Here is a 24,814-nt window from a genome sequence, read left to right on the forward strand (position 1 = left end):
CTATAAAGTGTTTGTAAACCCTAACAAGGAACTTCACGTATTTGATTTCTTTAGGTTTGTAATGCCGCATACACACCATCACTTTGTGATGGGAAAAAAAAAAAAAAAAATTTTCAAAAACGATGTTGCCTACACACCATCGTTTTTTCACAATGCCCTAGCAAAGCGAGGTTACGTTCACCACGTTTTTCCATTGAAGCTCGCTTCATAACTAGTTTCTGGGCATGCGCGGGTGTAAAAACGTCTTTTAAACGTCGTTTTTTGCTACACACGGTCAATTTCTGTGAAGTAAAAAACGTTTTGAAAAACGACACATAAAATTGAAGCATGCATGCTTTTTGTCATTTTTCACAAGACATAAAACAACGTTTTCTCCCACACACGGTCATTTAAAGTGCCGTTTTTAAAAACTTTGTTTTTTTTCATCACATAAAGTGATGGTGTGTACGCGGCATTAGGGCTCATTATTCACCAGGTGCAGGAATGCGTGCATTCACCATGCATACGTTTTCTGCCTTTCTGTAGAAACGCACAGGCACCATTCATTCTTAATGGTGCCCCACACATCTAGAAAATATAAAAAAATTGTGCCTACACCCTTTTTGCATGTTTCTAGCGTAATAGAATAGTCCATTGAAATAAATAGAATGCCCTAAAACGTGTATCACAAATAAGCTTGTGCACAACTCCTGTTGCGAACGAGGCTTCAAAGTTAACACTAAGAGCCCTTTCACACTGGAAACGCCTATAGTGGAGCGTTAAAATAGCGGTAAAACACCGCTATTTTATCGCGCTTTTTTATCGCGTTTTTACAGCGTTTTCAATTCATTTCAATGGAGGGGGCGTTTTTTGAGCTTTTATGAGCGTTTTAATAGCGCTATTTTTACCGCAAAAATGCGGCAAAAACGCACCAGTGTGAAAGGGCTCTAAAAGAATTTTGTTATTTCTATTGAATAAGTGCGGAAAACACTCCTGTTGATCTGCCAAAAATATATTGAGTTGATCACTTCCTGTGATCTTGGCATCTGGGGCACTGTTAATAGTTCGCATTGTTCCCCAGCTCTCTTGGCAGATTACAGAACATCTTCCTGTTTATGCTATGGAAAAGTAGAAAGGCAGAGGTGTATGTCCTGCAGTCATAACATACTGTTTTTGGTTGACAAGACTGCTGCTCCATACTCTCAGTAAGTGAGCATTGCTATCCCTAGGACAGGAAGTGTGTTACTGGCAGGATGACTAGACTAAAATAAAGGAAAAAGGCCTAAAAATACAGTCACTTTATTGAAAGAATGGTAAGTTGAAATGTATTATTTTGCTCTGGGTTTAGATGCCGTTTTAAGTGTCTAATCTGCAGATCAACACTAAGCTCTGCACCCCGAGAGCGATTTCTAGCCACGATAAAGCCTTATCCGACCTTGCTACTCATGAAAAGTACCAAGAGACTTGACTGGGTCCTCCAAGACAAAACTTACCGCCACCCCCCCCCCCCAATCCCTTTATTTCTCTCACCAAATACCCATCTAAAAAACAGGCTCACTGACCTACCTCCAAGGGAATCCAACATAGAGCCGGCCAGTCTTCCATCAACGGCCTCGATGCACACAGCCAGTCATCAGGCTCAATGGAGGTAACAGCCCGTACCACTCTGCCATTTCTTATATTAACCCCTCCGGTATTTCAACTTGCCTCTTCAGTGGCTATAGGACCAGTGGCCAGCCCCCCTTGAAAGTCCCTGAAGAATTTAGCATTTGCTCCCTCTTGCAGGCATTGCCAACAAAAGCTGACCTCCAGGCTCCTGCCGATGGTTCACTGCCTGTTGAGTGAGCTGAAGTCCATAACACAGACCAGAAAGTGAACATGCTAGAATCCTCAGTTCAGTAACTCTCTCACCAGTTATCAAAATTAGAGGATACCCAGACCTCCTCTCACCAGCAGGAGTTGTGCACTGGAGCGCCGTCATGTGGGAACCGGAAGGGGCCGTCCCCAAACTGTTCCCATGAAGTTGGGAGCCTGAAGTTGTCTAAAATGTCTTGGTATGCTCACGCCTTAAGAATAACCCCACACCATAATTCCCCCCCCCCCCACCAAATTATTTGAACCAGTGCACAAAGCAAGGTCCATAAAGACATGGATGAGAGAGTTTAGGGTGGAGAAACTTGACTGGCCTGCACAGAGTCCTGACCACAACCCGATAGAACACCTTTGGGATGGAGTGGAGACGGTGAGCCAAGCCTTTTTGTCCACATCAGTGCCTGACCTCATAAATGCGCTTCTGGAAGAATGGTCCAACATTCCCATAAACACACTCCTAAACCTTGTGGACCGCCTTCCCAGAAGAGTTGAAGCTGTTATAGCTGCAAAGAGTGGGCCAACTCAATATTGAACTCTACTGACTAAGACTGGGATGCCATTACAGTTTGTGTGTGTAAAGCTAGGCGTCTCAATACTTTTAGTAATGTGTATATGGATTTCTTTGTGAGTGAACACCTGGGCATTTACTTCAAGCATATAGTGCCATGGCTACCCTTGGAAATATAGAGTTGTGCTCATAAGTTTACATACCCTGGCAGAATTTGATTTCTTGGCCATTTTTCGAGAATTTCTTTCACTCATGGTTAGTGTTTGGCTAAAGCCATTTATTATCAATTATCTTTTTAAATCATAGTGATTTTGGCCTTAACATGCACACAAGTTGACACAAAGGGGTTTGAATGGCTATTAAAGGTAACCAAAAGGTAGTTGAACTGTATAAAACAGGAAAGGGATATACAAAGATATCCAAAGAACTGAGAATGCCAATCAGCAGTGTTCAAACTCTAATCCAAGAAAGTTGAAACCAAACCACAGTCGGGTAGACCAACTAAAATTTCAGCCACAACTGCCATGAAAAATTGTATCATGTTTATAATGCGCCAAACAGCACAGAGACAAGCCTGAAAAACCTTCTGGCACAAAGTCATTTGGAGTGATGAGACCAAAACTGAGCTTTTTGGCCACAACCATGAACGCTACATTTTGAGTTCACAGTGAAAGGTACACCATTCCTACTGTGAAACACGGAGGTGGATCGCTGATGTTTTGGATGTGTGAGCACAGGAAATTTGGTCAAAATTGATGGCAAGATGAATGCGGTATATATAATAAAAAAAAAATACTAGAGGAACATTTGCATTCATCAAATGTGCGTGTCTTAAGTTTTCTTGTTCTCTTGTTCTGTATTGTTGTATATCGACATCCTGATAAGTACTTGGAGGATTGTGGAAGAAAAAATTTACTTTATAGGTACCACTTGAAAATGTAAAAAATTATTTTTAATAATCTATAAATATGTACAATTAAGGATGCCTATGCATCCAATAGAATACATAAACTCAAAAACATCCAAACGAAATATCAAAACACAAGACCAAGTGTGAAACCACAGTATAGAGCTCAGGTATTGGTATCACTATCGCCTAATGTAGCGGTTAGGATTGCCCATGCCAAGTGTTGTTTTCTGGGTCACCATCATCAAGGTCTTGGAGAATAAAAATCGCTCAAGAGTCGCTCAACATGTTTGGCGGTAGCAACCGCTTCCTCAGGAGCTTCTATACAACAATACAGAACAAGCAAACTTATTAAGACATGCACAAAACATGCCTAATGAATTGGGAACATGGATTAGACATTAAATGGCTACATGTTAAAAACTCACCAACTCAGTGGTGTTATTGGAGAATGTCAGGCTCAAAAATCTTCTGCTCCCAGGGCCCTGGACCCGACCCCAATACACCCACCCGGGTGAGGATAGATGAAATGGCCCCAGCCTATCCAATGGCCGCTGTAGCCAATAACGATATGGTTGACGCATACGGGGATGCACCGGATAACTAAAGAAATAAGTGTAATTTGTACCTCAGATGGTATGGATTCTAAATGATACCACTCAACAGGTATATTACAAAATTGGGGAAACTATGAAGATCTAAAGAGTTGCCTAAAGCAGCCCTCAAAATTTCCACTCGCCTACTAGCATTTGGCGAGTGGATTTAAGCTGGGGGCGAGTGATGACAGGGCTGCATGACCAATCTCCCTCCAATCTGTGCCTACACTTAGAGTCCCGATGAGATTGGTTGGCCGAAGAGGAAAGGTGCATGCTCGGGAAAAGTAGTCTGTTGAGCCGCGCACAGGCAGAGCAGTACACAGGTGCTCTCCTTACAATTCTCATTAAGCCATGGGACCTAACAGTATGACCTCTCTGAGCCTGCCCCCCTCCCCCGGGCCGCGACCAATGTAGCTGGAGAGCAGAAAGTAATGAGTGAGGTGGAGGATTGCAAAAATTACCACTTCGGTGCAGCGCTCACTGAAAGTTGCCCTGACATGAGAGCGGCAGCCTTCTAGTTTGTGCAGTTTTCTTCTCCTTGTGCTCTATGCAAGTTTAGCCTGAGCACTGTGAACAGACTGGTCTCAGTGTACGCTGTTCTATGGTGTCAATGGCTGTGCAGTTGTGTGGATCTCAGCGCTGGATTGTACTCCCTCCCGCTGTGCTGCAGCTCCCCTCCTCTCTGCCAGCCTGAATAAAAGGGGGAAGTGGGGACATGCAAGCGTGGAGACGCACACACAGGCTCCTGATGATGATATGAATAGGAGAGAGAGAGGATGGATGGGAGTTGCAGAGGAGACAGCAAGAGAATGGGGAAGAGACCCAGTTCTAGTGCCCTGTCCCTCTGGTCTGCCCCCAGGGCCCTGTCCCATTTTGTTAAAGTTGTTGTTGGTAATATTTAATTTTGTAACTTGATTCTGCATAAAACATTGTCATTCCATGAGATAATCTACGAGGGCGTGTTTACGGGTGCAATTAGGCGCAGGGCAGTGTATGAATTAGGTGGGGCAACTGGTGGCGAGTAACTCTTGAGGCCTGGCTAGTGGCTCAGGACTTGAAATTTTGAGCCCTGGCCTAAAGCATATAAGTATTATTGATTGAACAATGCAAAATATTGGTCTTGTGTTTTGATATTTCGTTTTGGATGTTTTTGAGTTTTATTTATTCTATTGGATGCATAGGCATCCTTAATTGTACATATTTATAGATTATTAAAAATAATTTTTTACATTTTCAAGTGGTGCCTATAAAGTCATTTTTTTCTTCCACAATCCTCCCTGTCATTGGCTACAGCAGAATAAAATGAAGGTTCTGGAGTAGCCATATCAGTCTCCTGACCTCCAATATCATTGAGCCACTCTGAGTTCTCAAATGTGCAGTTCATGCAAGATAGCCTAAGAATTTACAGGGACTGGAGGCATTCTGCCAAGAGGAATGGGTAGCTTTACCATCTGAGAAGATAACGAGCCTCATCCACAAATACCACAAGACTTCAAGCAGTCATTGATGTTAAAGGCCGCCATACACAGTCTTAGGAACTGGGGTATGGAAACTTTTTTTGATCAGGGTCATTTGGGTAGTTTCAGTTGCCATTATGATTTATAAAGAGTAAGCACAGTTGATTGATAATAAATGACTTCAGCCAAACACTAACCATGAGTGAGGGAGAGTTTTTGTGGTGTTTGTATTCTCTGAAAAATGGCCAAGAAATCATAAATTCTGACAGGGTATGTGAACTTATGAGCCTAACTTGAGTATATATTTTTTCCCACCTAAACAAATTTTCACGTAGCATTTTTTTTCTATGGAGCCCTGGGATTTTTAAAACTCAAGATGCCATATTTATGCAAACATTGACTTCTGCTAGGAATTTGGCACTTTGGCCTTTCCCATCTAACACTTAAGGTTCACCATCACTGCCCTAGAGTAAGAAGGAAGTAGATGGGCCAAAGCTCTGGTTTTGTATCCTAAGTAGAAATTACATAGTGTGCCATACATTTTTTGATGCTCCAGGGACTCTCTAGAAAAAGATTATGAACACAGTTCTTAACATTCACATCACTGCAACTAAATATCAAGGTGTCTCCAGTACATCCTGCTGCTCAGTCTGTGCTTTTATTGAATGCCCACATCTGCAGCAGGTATGGCTAAATAAATACTTTTGCACAAATTAGAAATAGTAACATTTTTGATTTTGTGCATGACAATTAAAATATACCTTTCCAAATGTTCAGTCGTTATGTATTTTTTGTCTGTTATTTTTACCCTCTACACAGTATGGTTAAAGTATAAGGAATACAAATAAAATGCTCAAGTCGCAAAGTTCTCTGCAGTTTTTCGATCACCCGCTGCATGTAGGACTGCTGCCGCCTCCAGGTAGATCACAATCAAAGTTGATCTTTTTTTGTAACGGCATTCTTTTGGTGGTATTTGGTAACCACTGAGGTGTTAGTCTTTATTTTATTATGTGCAGTAAAAAAAAAAAAAAAAAAAAATTTTTGGGGAAAGTTTCCCATTTCTGTAAATAAAACCTATGAAATAAAAATGCCAGGACAGATTGAAAACTCCCAGAAATGACAATTTGTTTTGCCAAGTTGACTCCAAGGTAATTTCATTGTTTGCCCTAATTTTGTGGAAATTAAAAAACTTGCTGCTATCGAAGTAAGACGTGCAAGTGGATTTTGTCTTTCGCTTTCCCAACGCTCCTAACATAATGGAAACAATAAAATCATTAAAGTTCTTTGGCATCCAGAAAAAAAAAATGTAATTAAAGAATTTGTGTCAGAAGACCACTGTAGAAAAAAATAAATGACAAACTCCATAGTCTTTTATATTGATATAAACTCCTTATTTGTGAAGAGCTCTGTGATGTAGAATGCAGATTGTTGTGGTGTTCTTTTTATATAATTTTAATGTAATTATTTTCTTCAATTTAGGAACAGGGAGATCCTAGAAAATGTGCTGGCTATCACTCTTGCCATTCTGGTTGCCTTTCTGGGCTCTGTTCTTCTCACAGGAGGCTTCTTCAAAGATATCTGGGTCTTCCAGTTTTGTCTTGTTATTGCCAGCTGTCAGTACTCTCTCCTTAAGGTGAGTTTTTTTTTTTTTTCCATCTTGGTTTGACAAGCTGTGGTTATAATTCTCTAATTGTGTAATTGGGCTTTGTCAAAGTTATCTTGGCTGTAGCGGCAATCAATTTGCCTACAGACTATAAGATTGTCATAATGGCACATTTAGGTGATAGGCAAAACTTCTGTCCAGTCAATATGATTTCTTCCCAGAAAGGCTGACAGCAGGAGTGTTTTCGGAGTGTAATGCCTTGCCTTGCAAACCTTTCCCAATTGTCCAAGTTAGAACATGTATGACCCAAGTAGTCCTCCTTAAAATAGAAGCTGTGGCTACAGCCTCCCATGAGATGGTTAGATTTTGCATTGATGTAAAGCCACTTTCGGTCTTTTTAATGTGATATTCAAGGTTTGTTAAAAAAAAAAAAAAAAGTCATACTTTCCTGCTTTGTACAACGGTTTTTCATAGAGCAGATCTTATTATCTTCTTGGGTCACCCATCAGCGCTCCTCCAAGTTCCTCCCCCTTGACCTTTCGCCCCCAATAGCAAGCTGCTTTCTATGGGTGTACTGGTGCATGCTCGCTCCTGAGCACCGCTCTGTGCGGCCATAAGACACATGGACATCGCTCTGCCCTGCCCCTGCTCTCTCCTCATTGGCCAATGGCTCCTGCTGACTCCACACCCGAAGCTCCTGAACATTGCTGGATCGAGAGGAAGCTTGGGTGTGGGTATTGGGGGGCACTGCATGAAAGTTAAAAACCTTCAGCCCTTACAACCACTTTTAGGTATAAGCAACAGTATTGCTGATGCCGCATAGTGGACTCAATTCAAATTATATGAATAGGACATTGTAATCTGCACAAAATATTTTTCTACATTTGGATCGTTGCCCATGCACACATTTTTCTGGACTGTGAGACCCTCTGGAGTGTCAGAAATCTATGAACATCACTGCCTGCCTTCTCCCCTGTTGCACCCTACCTTCTGTATCTTGGGCTTCCTGCCACTAGGTGCAAGGTCACAGATTGCATTAATCCTTTCTGCTCCACAGATACTTGTGAGCACCTCTTGTGGGAATCCCTCAGATATATCGGTATGATGGATCACAAGGACAGTGGTACGGCAGACTTTGCCAGCTTCCAACCCACTAACTATTCCAGGTTGGATTGCAATCTCCTTCCACAGGATCTGACGCCAGTAGTCCTTTTAAACACCTTTCAGGGCAGACTGTCCTCTCCGTTTTATCCAGGAAGGAATTCTCGGCTACCATGTATGGTTTTAAACCATACATGTAAAGCGTTGTCCTTAAACATGGGTAATGTCACATTAACTCTGTAATACACCACATGTTTGTATACTTTGAAAGTCCACAAAAAAGTCCTTTTTATATTCAAAATAATAAAGTAATAAAAAAAAATCCACAAAGGTGCTTGTGTGAAAACAAAAGATTCAAATTCTCTTTTGCCAGGATATGAGTAATCCAATCCACCACTACAAAAGATGGCCACTGTTAAATATGCCATGTTCATTCTGAGCCAGTGAGTAGAGGGCCCTACTGGACTGAAACTTTTTGTAGCTACTACTATAACGGACAAATATATGGACAGAGACCAGCACAAGAATTTTTTACGACATGGCACCAACATCCCTACAAGATAAGGAGGAGATTTGGGAGATATGGGACTTTATAGGTGCTTTGCAACATAGAAAATCAGAAGTTTATGTAAAAATATATACAAAATTATTAAATGAACAGTATCATAAAACTGATGCATACAATATAATCATGGCCATAGATGTACACACACACCCTACTTTTGACAATGATTTGCTGCAATCGCATACATATTTTCATCACCTCCATATTTTTCTACATGTTTTTTCATGTGGCTTCTTCAGGAAAGAACGTGAAAATGATTTAATAAATCTGAAAGTCAATAATCGATCAGCTTTAAATGTGCACGAGAATAGAACAAAAAATGAGTACATCAAAAATCAACATAACATCTTAGTATTATAAATGTATGACTGCAATTGTACACACAGCAACAAAGCCCTAATACCAAAAAGGTTCCTACCTCTTGGATTGAGTATAGGAGCCTGCTGGGATTGGCTGAAAGAAGGGATGGGTGTGGGATCCTGCAATGCAATATGCCCTTGCAGTCAAAAACCGCCAAAAATTATGTCTCGTCTCCCGTAAGGAGAGGTATACACTGTTTAACTTAAAGGATGATTTCAAAGGTAGCCTGCCAACAACATACATTGATCACAAAAAGAGATAGCTAGGCTATGCAAGATTGAGGCGAGCCGAGTTCATACTTTTGGGCCTGTTGTGGACTCTTATGTTTAACCCCTGCAAAGCTATCTCTTTTTGTGATCAATGTATGTTGTTGGCAGGCTACCTTTGAAATCATCCTTTAAGTTAAACAGTGTATACCTCTCCTTACGGGAGACGAGACATAATTTTTGGCGGTTTTTGACTGCAAGGGCATATTGCATTGCAGGATCCCACACCCATCCCTTCTTTCAGCCAATCCCAGCAGGCTCCTATACTCAATCCAAGAGGTAGGAACCTTTTTGGTATTAGGGCTTTGTTGTATGTTGTTGTATGTTGTTGTATGTTGTTGGCAGGCTACCTTTGAAATCCTTTTAGATAACGCTGTATACCTCTCCCTACGGGAGACCTGACAAAAGTTTTTGACTGCAAGGACGTATTGCATTGCAGGATCCCACACCCCTCCCTTCTTTGAGCCAATCCCAGCAGGCTCCTATACTCGGTCCAAGAGGTAGGAATGTTTTTGGTATTGGGGCTTTTTTGCTGTGTGTGTACATTTATAATACTAAGATGTTATGTTTTTGATGTACTAATTTTTTGTGCTTTTCTCGTGCACATTTAAAGCTGATCGACTGACTTTCATATTTAATAAATTAATCTTCACGTTCTTTCCTGAAGAAGCCACACGGCGAAACGTCAAAATATGGACTTGATGAAAATATGTATGTGATTGCAGCAAATCGCTGTCAAAATTGGGATGTTTGTGTACACCTATGGCAATGATTATATTGTATGCATCAGTTTTATGATGCTGTTTATTTAATAACTAATTTTGTATATATTTTTCTATGTTGCAATGCACCTATACAGTCCCAAATCTCCACTACTATAACAGAGTTTGCTTTTATCTCCTGATACAATACCCCTGGTCTAAGATACATGGGATTGCTTGCTCAGACGTGGTATGTTTGATGCAACTGAATCCATTAGTACTGTTAATGTACAAATCCTGCATGTTTTTCCCCTAAGAAGTGTACAAAATGTATTAAGAATCCAGAACGGCTCTAAACTCTTTAATTGGAAAAAAAAAAATGCAACAACCATATGACTTTCTGCTGTGACTGGGGGAGTGCACTGCATTATAGAAATCTGTATCAATAGTGGTTCTTTGAGTATTTATTTTTAAACCTTTTTGCGTGAATTATAGTGTACACACACACAGACCCACACTTTATTATATATTGCTCTGTGCTAAAATTGGTGTTAACATACGTTTTTAGTATGAATGTTTGATTAGAGTGTACACATTGTGGAATCAAATGCACTAAAGAACAAAATATCAAAACCCTTCCAGTGCCTAAGTGCTAATATTGTGTATTTTGCGATCCATCAAAGTAACACTCTGTAAAACGCTTGCATAAATAGAACCTTCACATTCCTCTTTTTGGAAATACTCTCACCTTGAGGTTTGACCCTCACTACAGACATCTATAGCACATTTTTATTTTGTGAAGGCTGTCATACAAATTTTCACTTTTTGGGATCTCGGTCCAGATCTGTCTGCCTTTTTTAAACCTTTCAGGGATACTCCCCTGTTTGCTCTCGCAATGTCTTCCTCATTGCCGTCACCATTGAAAGGCGAATTGGTGTCTTTAATCACAAAGGAACCCTTTCTCATGCTACACAGATTTTATAATGTTGTTTTGAGGTCCAAGGCATGCCACATGTGGTTTCTTTCCACTATAACCAGACATTGTTCTCCCATCTCCATCCTGCTCTGTCGTATTCCATGAAGATTTACCTTTGTTCTCATATTTTTTGCCATCTCTCCCCTTGTTGAGGAACATGTATGAAAATGATCATATGCAAAAAAAATTTAAACATTTTTTTTTGGCATGTAAAATGAGAAGGTAAATGTGTGTGTGTGTGTGTGTGTATGTGTGTGTGCGCACCTTTTGATCTTAAAAAAAAATAATTACTACTATATGTAAGGAAATAATTGTTTGATATGCAGTTATGTGATTTGTATATGCATAATTTCCCTATGATTTTAAAAATTGGAAACATATGTGATAATTGGTGTGTGTAACATCTGCCTTTGAAAGCTAGCATTTAGACAAAGTTGAAGTGTTTCATGCATGAGCTCCATGTTTTGGTTTTGCAAATTTCAATGTCCTATGGATTAAAATGGATTGATAATTTGTGGTTTTTGTTTTTCCAAGAGCGTTCAGCCTGATTCTTCTTCCCCTAGACATGTAAGTATATTTATATAACTGCACTGTTAATGTAGTTAACCATGTTAAGTGTATAAATGGTGATATTCACTTTCTCCCAAGTAATAAATTCTCACTAAGTATTTTCTATCATTTTGGTATTTTAGGGCCATAACCGTATCATAGCCTATAGTAGGCCTGTTTACTTCTGTGCCTGTTGTGGCCTTATTTGGTTATTGGATTATGGAAGCAAAAACCTGTCAGCCACCAAATACAAGCTGTATGGAATGGCCTTTACCAATCCTATTCTTCTCATATCTGCCAGGGATTTAATCATTGGTAAGTATGAATACCAGTTTTAGTGATTACACTATACCCAGCATTGTCTTGTATGCTTATAGTTTTGAGTAGCACTTACCCCTCTATCCACTGTATATTATGTCATAAAAGTGGTGTTCATTGCGAGGATCATGCTTACTCCAGATTTCTGTTTGTTTTACATGCATGCCCAATCCAAGTGTCATTCGTTGCCTACAGGCGTAGCATCTCCTTATACAAGGGCTGCTGTAATCCCATGATTATGCCCCTGGAGCAGAGGCAGGGAGGTTTGGCTTTGCAGGGAGCTCCCAGTTCAAATGCCATGCTGATATAGTAGAAAATGTGAATGAACAAGTTTTTCTCATTGCACATTCCAGGACACATGGTATCTTCATATCTATTACAATATGGTTATGTTGCCACGTTTAGGTGATTGGCAAAAAAAAAAGGAAATCCTCCAAGCCAAGCATGATTTCAGTGTCTTAGGCAATGATAATATCTGTGTCGCTTCTGCACGAAAATGGCTAGCTTCTCAATAGTTCCATCTTGAATTAAGGGAAAGGCTCTTCAGATCCACTGCCTACAGCTTACTAGGCTCAGAGGAATGGTACCCGGGACATGTGGGGCCTGTAATGTTGCCAGTCAGCACAGGACTCTGCTTGATAAGACCCTGTGCAATGATACATTACCTTGAGGACCCCAGAATGGTGCTATACAGGTCCAGGGCAGTGATTAAAGTATTGAGTCCCTGAAGACCCTTGCCGTGTGGCGTGTGCTATGATGGTATTCTCTCTACCTGTACCCTTCCTCCCCATCTGCACTTGTTGAATTGAGGTTGGCTTGTGAGCTCTTATTTTTGTACTTTTACTGTGGAACACTCTGAATCAATATATTGCAGTAACACTGTTAAGCAGTGGTCTGGGAAGCTCCTGGTGCCAAATGCAGCATTTTTTTTTGCGCCCCCTGCATTAACAGCCAAGTTGGTCAGAGTGTCGACCTTGCATGTGGTAGCAGCAGGGCTTTACAGAGTCTGGGACTACAGATTGCAGCAAGTACATTGGTATGGAATACAATCTAAAACTACCACTTCCCAAGTCCTTTGCTCCAAAGCTTACAGGATTTGGGTCATGGCATCTGCCACAATATCCCAAATACTTTTCACCTAATTAAGAAATGGAGTATGCGTTCGGTGGATCCAGCTGCTGAAGTCCAGTTGGCCTCTTTTCATTTCATGTTCTTATACGCTTTTGTGATTATTAGTCTGGCAACGATTTCACGTTATTGTGGTGTTTAAGCACAATTGTTTATCATTTTTCTCTATGTATTGCATGCATTATTTTGTGTTTGCATTTATCCATGGTAATTTTCAATGTGCTTCTGCTCCACAGTGTTCACGCTATGTTTCCCAGTCGTGTTTTTCATCGGTCTCTTGCCTCAGGTGAACACTTTCGTCATGTACCTGTGTGAACAAGTGGATATACATGTGTTTGGTGGAAACGGTGAGATTTGCTTTCTGCACTAGTTGTTAACATGAAACATGGCATCCTACTTCTTAAATTCCTTTTTAGTAACATGGCATTGATATATAGCGCACCTTGAGGTTATTCCTTACTACATGACTATAACTTTAAGCTTTTACATAAAGTTCCCATTAACCCAGCTGCAAAGACTTGTTTACATGCAGTGCTGATAAAAGCTGGGAGGATTGGAGTATTATGACTGTTGGTCTGGGAACTTTTTAAATAGGTTTAGGTCACTAAAAGTTAAATTAAACCCTCTGCGTTTTTTTTTTATTTTTTTTAGCTAAACTCATTGAGCACAATAAACCTTCCCCATTATTTATTAATTTTACCCTAGCATTTACAGTTTACACATTTTAGGGCAGCTGACTCCTGCTGGTGGTGCAGCTCTTAAATCTGTTAGCTTGGGAAAGGGATATGGGAGGCACAGAGGAGTGCTGTGCTATCCTAGGCTACTGGGCTTGTGTTTATGTGCTTGGGTGCAACTTATTTTTTTTTGGGCTAACTTTTTTTTCATGACATCCCCCTATTTGATGTTTTTATGTTGATGGGTTCTCTTTAATGAGACATGCCGGGTCTCCCCTGTGCTTCACTTAATGGTATGCATTGCAGGATCGCTTTGCAATGCATCCCTTCCCGGCTATGCTAGCTGATAAAATTGAGAGGCTGACCTGGAAGTGACATCATACACGTCGCTTTTCGGGTCAGAGCAAGAAGAGGAGCCCGGAATACGTATATATAGGGAGGGGGGACAGGCATGTGAGCAATTGGGCGGCGGCCCAGCAGCAGTCTGCCTGTCGGTTTTACACACAATCTAGGACGCTGCAGCCACCAGATTGTGTGAAGACCCCCGCTGTACAGACATGGCAGCGTAAGGGTTAAAACTATACTGCATTTAAACATCACAAACCAAAAACACTAATTTATTTTTAATGTTCAAAGCAAACTCCCCCATCTATTGATGTGTTCATACTTAATTTTGCTGAAAATCATTCTGAAAAACAACCCCCTAGTATTTCTAGTAGTGGCTAGAATCCATCTTCCCTTAATGCAGGCATACAGACAGGGTTTACTTAGCTGAGAAAACTCTGTGAAGACTTATGGGATGTATGACCTAATTTGCCTAGGCCTGGAGACCATTAAAGAAGAAGTAAACCCTGATGGGTTTTACTTCATCTTTGTTCCCTGCAAACTAAAAGCATAATGGGCTAGTATGCATAGCCCATTATCTGCCACTTACCTGCAGAAGAAGCCCGCGATGTTGGCGCTGTCTAATTGCGTCCATCCTCAACCCCTCTTCCTTCCGGGGCCGGTCACGGCACATGCACTATAGAAACGGCACGGATCGTGCCCTTTCTTCAGTGTACATTTGCCAAGTGTGTCGGCGCTGAGGTATATGGCGAATATCTCCTAAACCATAGAGGTTTAGGAGATCTTTCCAGTACCTACAAGTAAGCCTTATTATAGGCTTACCTGTAGGGAAAAGTACAGGGTACAACCACTTTTTTAAGTAAGTTTCAAATTGTAAAAAAAATAAGATTAAAAAAAGTAGATGTATCTATTTACTAATGCTCACAGCATAAGGATTTAAATTATCATTGTTAATTGAGAGAGAAGTTCTGCTTTACAAACTTGTGTGAACCTGGTCTTCGCTAATGAAAAATAAAAGCAAAGCAGGGCAGGGATCCCATTTCCTGCCTCATATAAATTATTAGGCATACAGCCTGCATGCATTCATTAGGGAACTTGGAGACTTATGTAAAACACACATAAATGTATATCCTTTTTAGTTGAGCTAGAATGTTAATCTTTTAAATAGGGTTGTCCCGATACCACTTTTTTAGGACTGAGTACAAGTACCGATACTTTTTTTCAAGTAGTCGCCGATACCGAATACCGATACTTTTTTTAAATGTCCCCCACATATGCAGCCATGTCCCCCACATATGCAGCCATGTCCCCCCCAGCCATGTCCCTCACATATGCAGCCATGTCCCTCACATATGCAGCCATGTCCCTCACATATGCAGCCATGTCCCTCACATATGCAGCCATGTCCCTCACATATGCAGCCATGTCCCTCACATATGCAGCCATGTCCCTCTAGCCATGTCCCTCACATATGCAGCCATGTCCCTCTAGCCATGTCCCTCACATATGCAGCCATGTCCCTCTAGCCATGTCCCTCACATATGCAGCCATGTCCCGAGTCCAGCCATGTCCCGAGTCCAGCCATGTCCCGAGTCCAGCCATGTCCCGAGTCCAGCCATGTCCCGAGTCCAGCCATGTCCCGAGTCCAGCCATGTCCCGTCCCGAGTCCAGCCATGTCCCGAGTCCAGCCATGTCCCGAGTCCAGCCATGTCCCCCATACCTTTGCCGCCGCCGCATGGAGAAGATCACAGCATTCATTTGAATAGCTGTGATGTTCCCGCACGGCGTTTAACCCATGCGGCGGTGCGGCGGCTTTCGATGCGGCGGCGGCAGCGGCGGGGGGGAAGTATTCTATTTAGGTATCGGGGGTATTTGCACGAGTACGAGTACTCCCGCAAATACTCGGTATCTGTCCCGATACCGATACTGGTATCGATATCTGGACAACCCTACTTTTAAATGTCAATTATTATTTTTTTAATTAAAAATAACAAACATCTTATACTTGCCTGCTCTGTGCAGTGGTATTGTGGCCCCGATCCTCCTCTTTTGGGGTCCATGGCGGCGATCTTGGCTCCTTCTCTGCTTGGGTCTACCATAGCCAGCTGCTGGCTATGGGGAGAGCGTAGTCTGCGCCCCTCCAGACCTGTGTAAGTCTATGGGCCGTGCTCCATAGACTTACACATCGGTACTTGGGGCTGCTCCCCACTTCCTCTTCACTGCATCGAATTGAAAGCAGCAAGAGCCAATTGCTGCTGCTCGAGTACTGTGAAAAGAGGGGAAAATAGATGCAGCCGCGCACAGCGCTGATCTCTTCTCCCCTTTCTTCCCCTTTTCTTCAGGGAAGGGGGAGGGGGCACAGAGAAACGGAAAATGTTTTTTTACATTAATGCAAACCATGCATGAAGGTAAACGTTTTTAGGTTTAGTAAGGTCTCTAATTTTCTGTACATTTTGCATTATTTATTTTGCTAAGAATAAAAAATATTCTATTTTTCAGCTACCACCAGCCTGCTCGCAGCACTTTACAGCTTTATTCGTAGCGTCGTGGCAGTAGCTTTACTTTATGGACTATGTTATGGTGCTCTTAAGGTAAGCCCTTTGCATGTATTGTACAGAATCCCCTTCCTCAATTAATCACAATAAGATGTGTATGTGTGTGTGTGTGTGTATATATATGTGTGTGTGTGTGTGTGTGTGTATGTATATATATATATATATATATATATATATATATATATATATATATATATATATATATATATATATATATATATATATATATATATAATATACGCTCACACACAGAGCCTTACAAAAGTATTCACCAGCTTTGCTTTTCACCTATTTTGTTACATTACAGCTTTTAGTTTCGATGTTTTTTTAATCTGAGTTCTATGTGATGGATCAGAACACAATAGTCTAAGTTGGTGATATAAAATTCAAAAAATATATACATAAAACAATTTTTCAGAAATAAAAAACGTATAATTGGCATGTGCCTATGTATTCACCCCCTTTGTTATCAAGCCCATAAAAAGCTCTGGTGCAACCAATTACCATCAGAAGTCACATAATTAGTAACATGATGTCCACCTGTGTGCAATCTAAGTGTCACATGATTTGTCATTACATATACACACCTTTTTGAAAGGCCCCAGGGGCTGCAACACCTAAGCAAGTGGCACCACTAACCAATCACTGCCACAAAGACCAAGGCACTCTCCAAACAAGTAAGGGACACTGTTGTTGAGAAGTACAAGTCAGGGTTAGGTTATAAAAAAAATATCCAAATCTTTGATGATTCCTAGGAGCACCATCAAATCTATCATACCTAAATGGAAAGAACATGGCACAACAGTAAACCTGCCAAGAGACAGCCTCTTACCAAAACTCACGGACCAGGCAAGGAGGGCATTAATCAACGGCAGCAGAGAGACCTAAGGTAACCCTGGAGGAGCTGCAGAGTTCCACAGCATAGACCGGAGTGTCTGTACATAGGACGACAATAAGCTGTACGCTCCATTGAGTTGGGCTTTATGGCAGAATGCCCAGAAGAAAACCATTACTTTCAGCAAAAAACGAAATGACACGTTTTGCGTTTGTGAAAAGTCATGTGGAAGACTTCCAAAATGTATGGAGGAAGGTGCTCTGGTCTGATGAGACTAAAATTTAACTTTTTGTCCATCAAAGAAAATGCTATGTCTGGTGCCAACCCAACACATCACATCACCCAAAGAACACCGTCCCCACAGTGAAACATGGTGGCAGCATAATGCCGTGGGGATGTCTTTCAGCAATCGGGACTGGGAAACTGGCGGAGTTGAGGGATAGATGGATGTTGCTGAATACAGAGATATTCTTGAGCAAAACCTGTACCACTCTGTGTGATTTGAGGCTAAAAAGGAGGTTCACCTTCCAGCAGGACAATGACCCCCAAACACACTGCTAAATCAACACTTGAGTGGTTTAAGGGGAAACATGTAAATGTGTTGGAATGGCCTAGTCAAAAGCCCAGACCTCAATCCAATAGAAAATCTGTGGTCAGACTTAGATTGCTATTCACAAGCACAAACCATCTAACTTGAAGGGGCTGGAGCAGTTTTGCAAGGAGGAATGGGCAAAAATCCCAGTGGTAAGATGTGTCCAGCTCATAGAGACTTATCCAAAGCGACTTGGAGTTGTGATAGCCGCAAAAGGTGGCTCTACAAAGTATTGACTTTAGGGGGGTGAATAGTTATGCACATTGACTTTCTATTATTTTGTCCTATTTGAAGATTTTTTTTTTTTAGTGTGAAGCAAACAACAACGTTGTGGGCATGTTCTGCAAGTTAAATGATGCAAATCCTTAAACAATTCATGTTAATTCCAGGCTGTGGGGCAACAAAATAGGGCTTTTTTTCCTCAAAAAATAGGTGCAGTAACTCAATCACTGTCATACTCCCCCCCCCCCCCCCCCCCCCCCCCCGAAACACACACACTATCACAAAGTGAAATTTAAGCACACTATTGACCCACTAACAGTGGAAGGGTATTAAGGGGCATTAAACACCAGGAGTGCATTACATGTAGAGAGTAGAGTTTGGGGGGTGTACTACAAAGAGTGCAGAGTTCAGCCGCCTTCCACAGCCACTTACCTCTGCATCCACATCCCACTTTCACCTATCTTCAGCTCTTACCTCTCCATGCAACCCTTCTACCTTCCTTAAAAGCTCCACCATCGTCCACACTGAGTCAGAGGTGGTAGAACTGAGTTCCACCAAGTTCCAGCTGAAAACAAGCGTGAAGAACCCCCATACTCCTGAGAAGTATGTCTGCCATAAAGGCTTCCTTTGCCCAGTACAATACAAGATCCCTCAGCTCACCCAAATACTTGTCAAGACAGCAGTGTAGGGTAAACAGCATAGGAATTAATTTGAACAGACACAAGTATATATCTCTGGAGACCATTTCCCCTTCCTTGTTGGCAAAGAGACGCAGGGTGGGATAAAATTTACATCCAATCACATGAGCCACAGGTGCATTCAAACTTCTCAACACATTTATAAACACAAACTAGGCATGCAGCCGACAACTAGGTACTGAAACATTTAATCTTTCAACAAGTATTTAAATTGGCAACTGGGCATGCAGATCACTTCTCACCTGTTAAAGGATCTTCTCCCCTCCTGTAACTTGGGCATGTGTGTCCATTGTCAGTGTCCTAATCATAGTGTAGACAACCTAGCTGGTTCAGGGGTAAAATGAAATGCTGAGTTCAGTGTGATTGTACGGAGTCTGATTAGTGCAGATCAGACTGGGCTTCTCAGGTCACCCTGTGCCCCTAATAGGCACAGGGTCACTTACATATAAAAGGGGCCTGGGGAGCAAGGAGTTTCCTCGCCCCTCTAAGGTAAGCTGGGTTCCATCGACCCCCGCGCGCCTAAAGTGACTGTCGTCGCAACACTTTTTTTATGCAATTCAATGCAGGTGTAATTCTTGGTGTTTATCTACGTCTGGTGTCTAATGTTGTCAACGCCTCAGAATCATGTGCAATGATATCCATCCATAAGAAAGAAAAGTCTCATAGTGTAGTGATTATTAGGTATTCAATAGAATAGTGAAAGGTTTTACTCTTGATAGTGGCAACTGTTACTAATTTTGTGCTTCACTCTGCTTTCCCCACATGCAATGCAAACTCTCCAAAAGGTGTATATTGTAGCATGGTTTATACTGCCATTTTTTCTACAGCTGGTGTATTGATTTTAAGCTGCTTTGATAAAACTACCGCACTGATACCTTGTTTCTTCTGTCTAATGGTATCTATTTGGTGTGAGCGGCTATATGTCCCACAAATATATCTTAATGAGAGACCCTGAATAGAGGATACAGGTGTCCAGAGCTAATCGTCCATCCATCCCTGTTGAGCCTGCTGGCTGCATACTGTATGGCAGTATACACCTTTTGGTGAGTCTGCATTGCATGTGGGGAAAGAAGAGTGAAACGCTTATTTAATAACCTTTAGCCACTATCACGGGTTATCACTTTCACTATTCTATTGAATACCTACTAATTACTACACTGAGACTTTTCTTTCTTATGGTTGGACATCATTGCACATGATTCTGAGGCGGTGACAACATTTGATACCAGAAGTGAATAAACACTGAGAATTACATCTGCATTTACTTGCATAAAGTGTGTTGGCTGTTCTCTTCAATGAGACAGCACCTGCTTCTGGGGAATTACCAATTCTCCTATTTTCACGTTTAAAGGAGCACCGCACTTTTTATGGACTATTTTGTCTAATTGTTGAAGGAACTGCAATTTTGGTTTTGAGGGCCATTGCACACCACAGAAACACAGTCCGAATGCATTTCAGATTATTTTCTGCATGAGTGTTTTTGACACGTTTTTTGGTGTGTTCCAGTGTTTTTGTTGCCTTTTTTATGCATTCCTGTGCATTCCCCCCCCCCTTTTTTTCCCTCAACCTTAAAAAGGACATTTGTGTGTTTGGTGCATTGCAATGCTTTTTGTGATGCATTTTAGAGTGTTCCATTGCAGAAAAAATGCACTTGGACTGCAATGCACTGGAACTGCAAGCACTGGTGTTGAACTAAGCCATTGAAAACCATATGTTTTTGATGCAGGAAAACTGGTCTGCATGTGGTGTGAACTGGCCCTAAGGATTGTGTATTTTCTTGCTAGCAGCTAATTCTCCTTGTGGTGTAGTGTTGATCTTTTTCCTTTTTTTTTTTTTTTAAACTAATAATTAGGTGAATATTATCCATAAAACAAGCATAAGATCCACCCAGTAGTGTTGGTAAAAGTTCTCTTTTATTAGACCGAAAATAAGTGTTCGCCTCCACCACCTCTTGGACACACACTCACCAACTTGTATTGCTAATCTGTCCCAAGAAAGGCAAAATCTCTTATTTAAAAAAAAAAAAAAAACTGGCCACAGATGTATCAATTCAAGATGCATTAAAACAGGCAGAGACCGACTCTTCTGTGCTTGATTAGCCTTCTCCCCATGGTTTATAACTGTGTTCAGTCATGAACACAAGATGTCTGCTTCTCCAGCACAACAGAGGCACTCTCTCTGCACTGATACTGATGGCCATGGCCATGCTGTAGAAGGATAACCTCTGTTAGGCTCCTCCCCCAGTGGCGTATGACGTCATAAGGACTTTTTCAAGAGTAAGCCGATACCTTTTCGAGTCCACTGTAGATATCCCCAGGATCCTTAAACTCAAAAGTGCATTGTAAGGTTGTGAGTAAATGGTGACAAGTTTCTTGGTTGCTATATCTGGCCTTCTTTTCTCATGTGCCTGTATACGTGGCTCATCGCTGTCATACAAGGCTTTACTAACCAATTACAAGCCTTGAGTGGTGGGAAGAGACAGGCTAGAGCCCTTCCAACAGGAAGCTGGGTGGTGTATTATAGAGTGCCTGTAGTTTTGGGAGCACAAGGGTCCTCTAGTCTACAGGGGTTGAGCAGGGTGCCTGCTACACAAGTGAACTTTAAAGCTTGAACTGAACTACACCACAGAATTGTGTGATAATTGCTGGTCTTGCTGAAATTTGTAGTTTGCTTTCTTCTAGATCAGGGTAGAAAAAAATTGAGCAATAAAATTGTCCCTGGATAGACTTTATACAGTCTTGTTGACCATTCATCGTGGCTTGAAAGGGTTTAACCACTTCCTTACTGGCACTTAAACCCCCTTCCTGCCCAGACCAATTTTCATCTTTCAGCGCTGATGCATTTTGAATGACAATTGCACGGTCGTACAACACTGTACCAAAATAAATTATATTTTTATAATTTTTTTTCCCACAAATAGAGCTTTCTTTTGGTGGTATTTGATCAACTCTGCGGTTTGAATTTTTTGCGCTATAAACAAAAAAAGAAAATTTTGAAAAAAAAAACACTTTTTTTACTTTTTGTTATAATAATATCCCAATTTTTTTTTTTAAACGATTTTTTTTTTCTCAGTTTAGGCCGATACATATTATTCGACATATTTTTGGTAAAAAAATCGCAATAAGCGTATATTGATTGGTTTGCGCAAAGGTTATAGCGCCTACAAAATACGGGATAGATTTATGATTTTTTTTACTAGTAATGGCGGCGATCTGCGATTTTTGTCAGGCCTGCGATATTGTGGCGGACATATCGGACACTATTTTGGAGCCATTCACATTTATACAGCGAACAGTGCTATAAATATGCACTGATTACTGTATAAATGTGACTGGCAGGGAAGGGGTTAACACTAGGGGGCAAGGAAGGGGTTAAATGTATTCCCTGGGAATGATTCTTACTGTGGGGGGAGGGAGACTGACTGGGGGAGGTGACCGATCTGTGTCCCTATGTACAAGGGACACAGCATTGGTCTCCGCTCTCCCTGACAGGACGTAGAGCTCTGTGTTTACACACAGAGCTCCACGTCCTTGCTCTGTCACTGCCGATCGCGGGTACCTAGAGGACATCGCGACAGCCAGACACGCGCATCGGCATCACGTGACACGCCGGGCACAGTGTAAATAGCAGAACGTCCAGGGACTTGAGAGCCGCGCTGTGGTCGTCTTTCGTCTACAGCGCGGGTCTCAAGTGGTTAAGGTTTTTGACCAGCAAAGTAATAATAAAACTGTTCTTTATTTAGTATGTGTAATTTATTATGTTAATAACAATTTGTTTTAAATATGTAGATATGTGAATTGCGCTACAGTAACAATACAATTGGCTGCAAGCACAAAATGGTACAAACGCAAAATTAAATATACAGTAAATGTACTACACTTATAACAACAAAACCTAATATCAATAATTGAAAAAAAAATATTGTGAAATGAATGTGTATGATGTCAGTTTTTTTTTCACCTACGTGAAATTGAGTAAAAATCTTTAAGTAAAATGTTTGCTTTTCAATTGACAATTTTGTTCTCTCTCATGATCAGGATCCTTGGGATGCGCCGCATGTTCCTGTGTTGTTTTCTATTTTCTGTGGTGTGTTAGTTGCCGTTTCTTACCATCTCAGCAGACAAAGCAGTGATCCCTCTGTCCTCATGTGAGTTATTGGATAAAGAAGAATATGCACAGCTGTAAAATAACATGCCAGGAATTCCAAAACTTAGCAATGTGTAAACTGCCTAACCAACTAATGCCACACATTTTAGAATAAGATAACCAGGAGCCTAAATTAAAAGAAAACCCTAGATAGAACTATTCCTAAAATTGTTCCCTCCCACTCCTCCTGCCTACCTTCCCTAATCTGTATAAAAAGATTTCATTATTTTCCGTCTACTCCAGTATGATCACAGGATCCTGCAGCTGTGTGTAAGGGAATACTCGACGCCTGTAATTTCCAGGAGCCGTGAGTTGTGGGATATCATGTGACAGGACCATAGCATATTGGTCTTCAAATTGATCCACATACAGTTTGTTGAATCTTATGTCATAGCTGTACTCATGGCAGCAACTTCCCTACAAGGACAAATTAGGTGTTTTCCGTCATTGGTTGTCATGTGCCAGAGTCTTGCCGTGCAGTAGAGGCTTTGACATTAAGACCTTGCGTGAGGTATACGAGACCTGTGCTAAGCCTGGACTTAGAATCCAGGGGGTTTTACAGGAAGAATCTTAAGGCTTAAAGGTATTGTAAAGTCAGAAGATTTTTTTATCTTAATGCAGTAAGATAAAAAGCCTTCTGTGTGCAGCAGCCCTCTAATACTTACCTGAGCCCCATTTCTATCCAGCGATGTTCATGAGTTCCTAGGCCATCCGGGACTCTCCCTCCTGATAGACACAAAGTAGCGGTTTCATTGACTCCCACTGCTGCCTGTCAAAGTCAGCCAATCAGGGAAGATGGGGGGGGGGGGCTGGCCAAACCACAGCTCCATGTCTGAATGGACACATGGTGCTGCAGCTTGGCTCGGGTGCCCCCATAGCAAGCTGTTTGCTGTGGTGGCACTCGACAGAAGGAGAGTGACCTTAGAAGAGGAGGAGCCGGGCTGCTCTGTGCAAAACCACTGCACAGGTCAGAAAGGTATAACATGTTTGTTGGTTAAAATAAAAAGACTTTACAATCAATTTTAAGCAGGGTATACACGCTGGTTGAATGCGTTGTTGATTGATCTTTCCTGCTGTGTCTTTTTGCTCTGATAGGGGTTTTCCAGCATGACCGTCTAAAAAAAAAAACGTATTTTGTTGAACAGACAGCAGTACACACAAACTAAAATTCAGCCAATTCTTGCTGAAGCAGGACAATTTTCAGTCCGTGTATATTCTGCTTAAGGCCTCATAGCGATGCATGGAGCGGCCGTTCAGGTCCGTGACAGGCGTACCCGAACGGCCCGTCGTGTGAATGAGGCCTAACACTGTTTCTTGCATGTACCACAAGGTACCAGAACTTCCGCACTCATGTTACCCTAGGCAGTTTTAGACTAGGATAATTGACTTGTGTTCTTGTTTTTTTAACAAGAAAACTATACAAATGTAATAGGATTATTAGGAAGCAGAGACGTGTGTGCATGGTTTAAATATATACTGTAGTACATTAGCCTAAGTGTTTGGAAAAATGAAAGGATATATGTTCTCATGTATTGAAAATATGTAAATATTTTATATATTGAATGTTGTGCGATTTCTTGAGCAAGGGAATGTGCAATGTGACTGTCAGGGTATGCAATCATATCTCTAGGTAGATTGCCAACTTCCAGTTGGCACAAACAGCTACTGGTGGAAAGGGGCAGATTTTGTGAAATAGGAGGGAGGAGAGGAAGCAGGTACTTCAGGAGGCCTACAAGAAGTATACCTAGTTTCTATTATACATTAGAGTTTGTGTTGCAGTGCTGTGGGGTCAGCACCACAAAATGGTGTCCTGTAAAAGGTCACACAAAGCTAAGGCCATCTCTGTGTGCAGCTGTAACTG

At 41.4% G+C, this 24,814-nt stretch overlaps 1 protein-coding gene across 9 annotated transcripts in view; it reads left to right on the plus strand.

Moving 5' to 3' along the window:
* The window catches only part of PCNX1 (pecanex 1), a 173,874-nt gene that overhangs the window by 98,629 nt on the left and 50,431 nt on the right, over positions 1–24,814 (plus strand). For all 9 annotated transcript variants that reach the window (XM_040333117.1, XM_040333119.1, XM_040333120.1 and 6 more), the window contains 6 exons: positions 6,799–6,952; positions 11,426–11,458; positions 11,584–11,755; positions 13,123–13,233; positions 16,405–16,496; positions 22,845–22,954. In XM_040333117.1, coding sequence (XP_040189051.1) covers positions 6,799–6,952; positions 11,426–11,458; positions 11,584–11,755; positions 13,123–13,233; positions 16,405–16,496; positions 22,845–22,954 — 672 coding nt within the window. The remainder of the gene's footprint in view (positions 1–6,798; positions 6,953–11,425; positions 11,459–11,583; positions 11,756–13,122; positions 13,234–16,404; positions 16,497–22,844; positions 22,955–24,814) is intronic.

This window comes from Rana temporaria, chromosome 13 (assembly GCF_905171775.1).
Source record: "Rana temporaria chromosome 13, aRanTem1.1, whole genome shotgun sequence".
NCBI classification, from domain to species: Eukaryota; Metazoa; Chordata; class Amphibia; order Anura; family Ranidae; genus Rana; species Rana temporaria.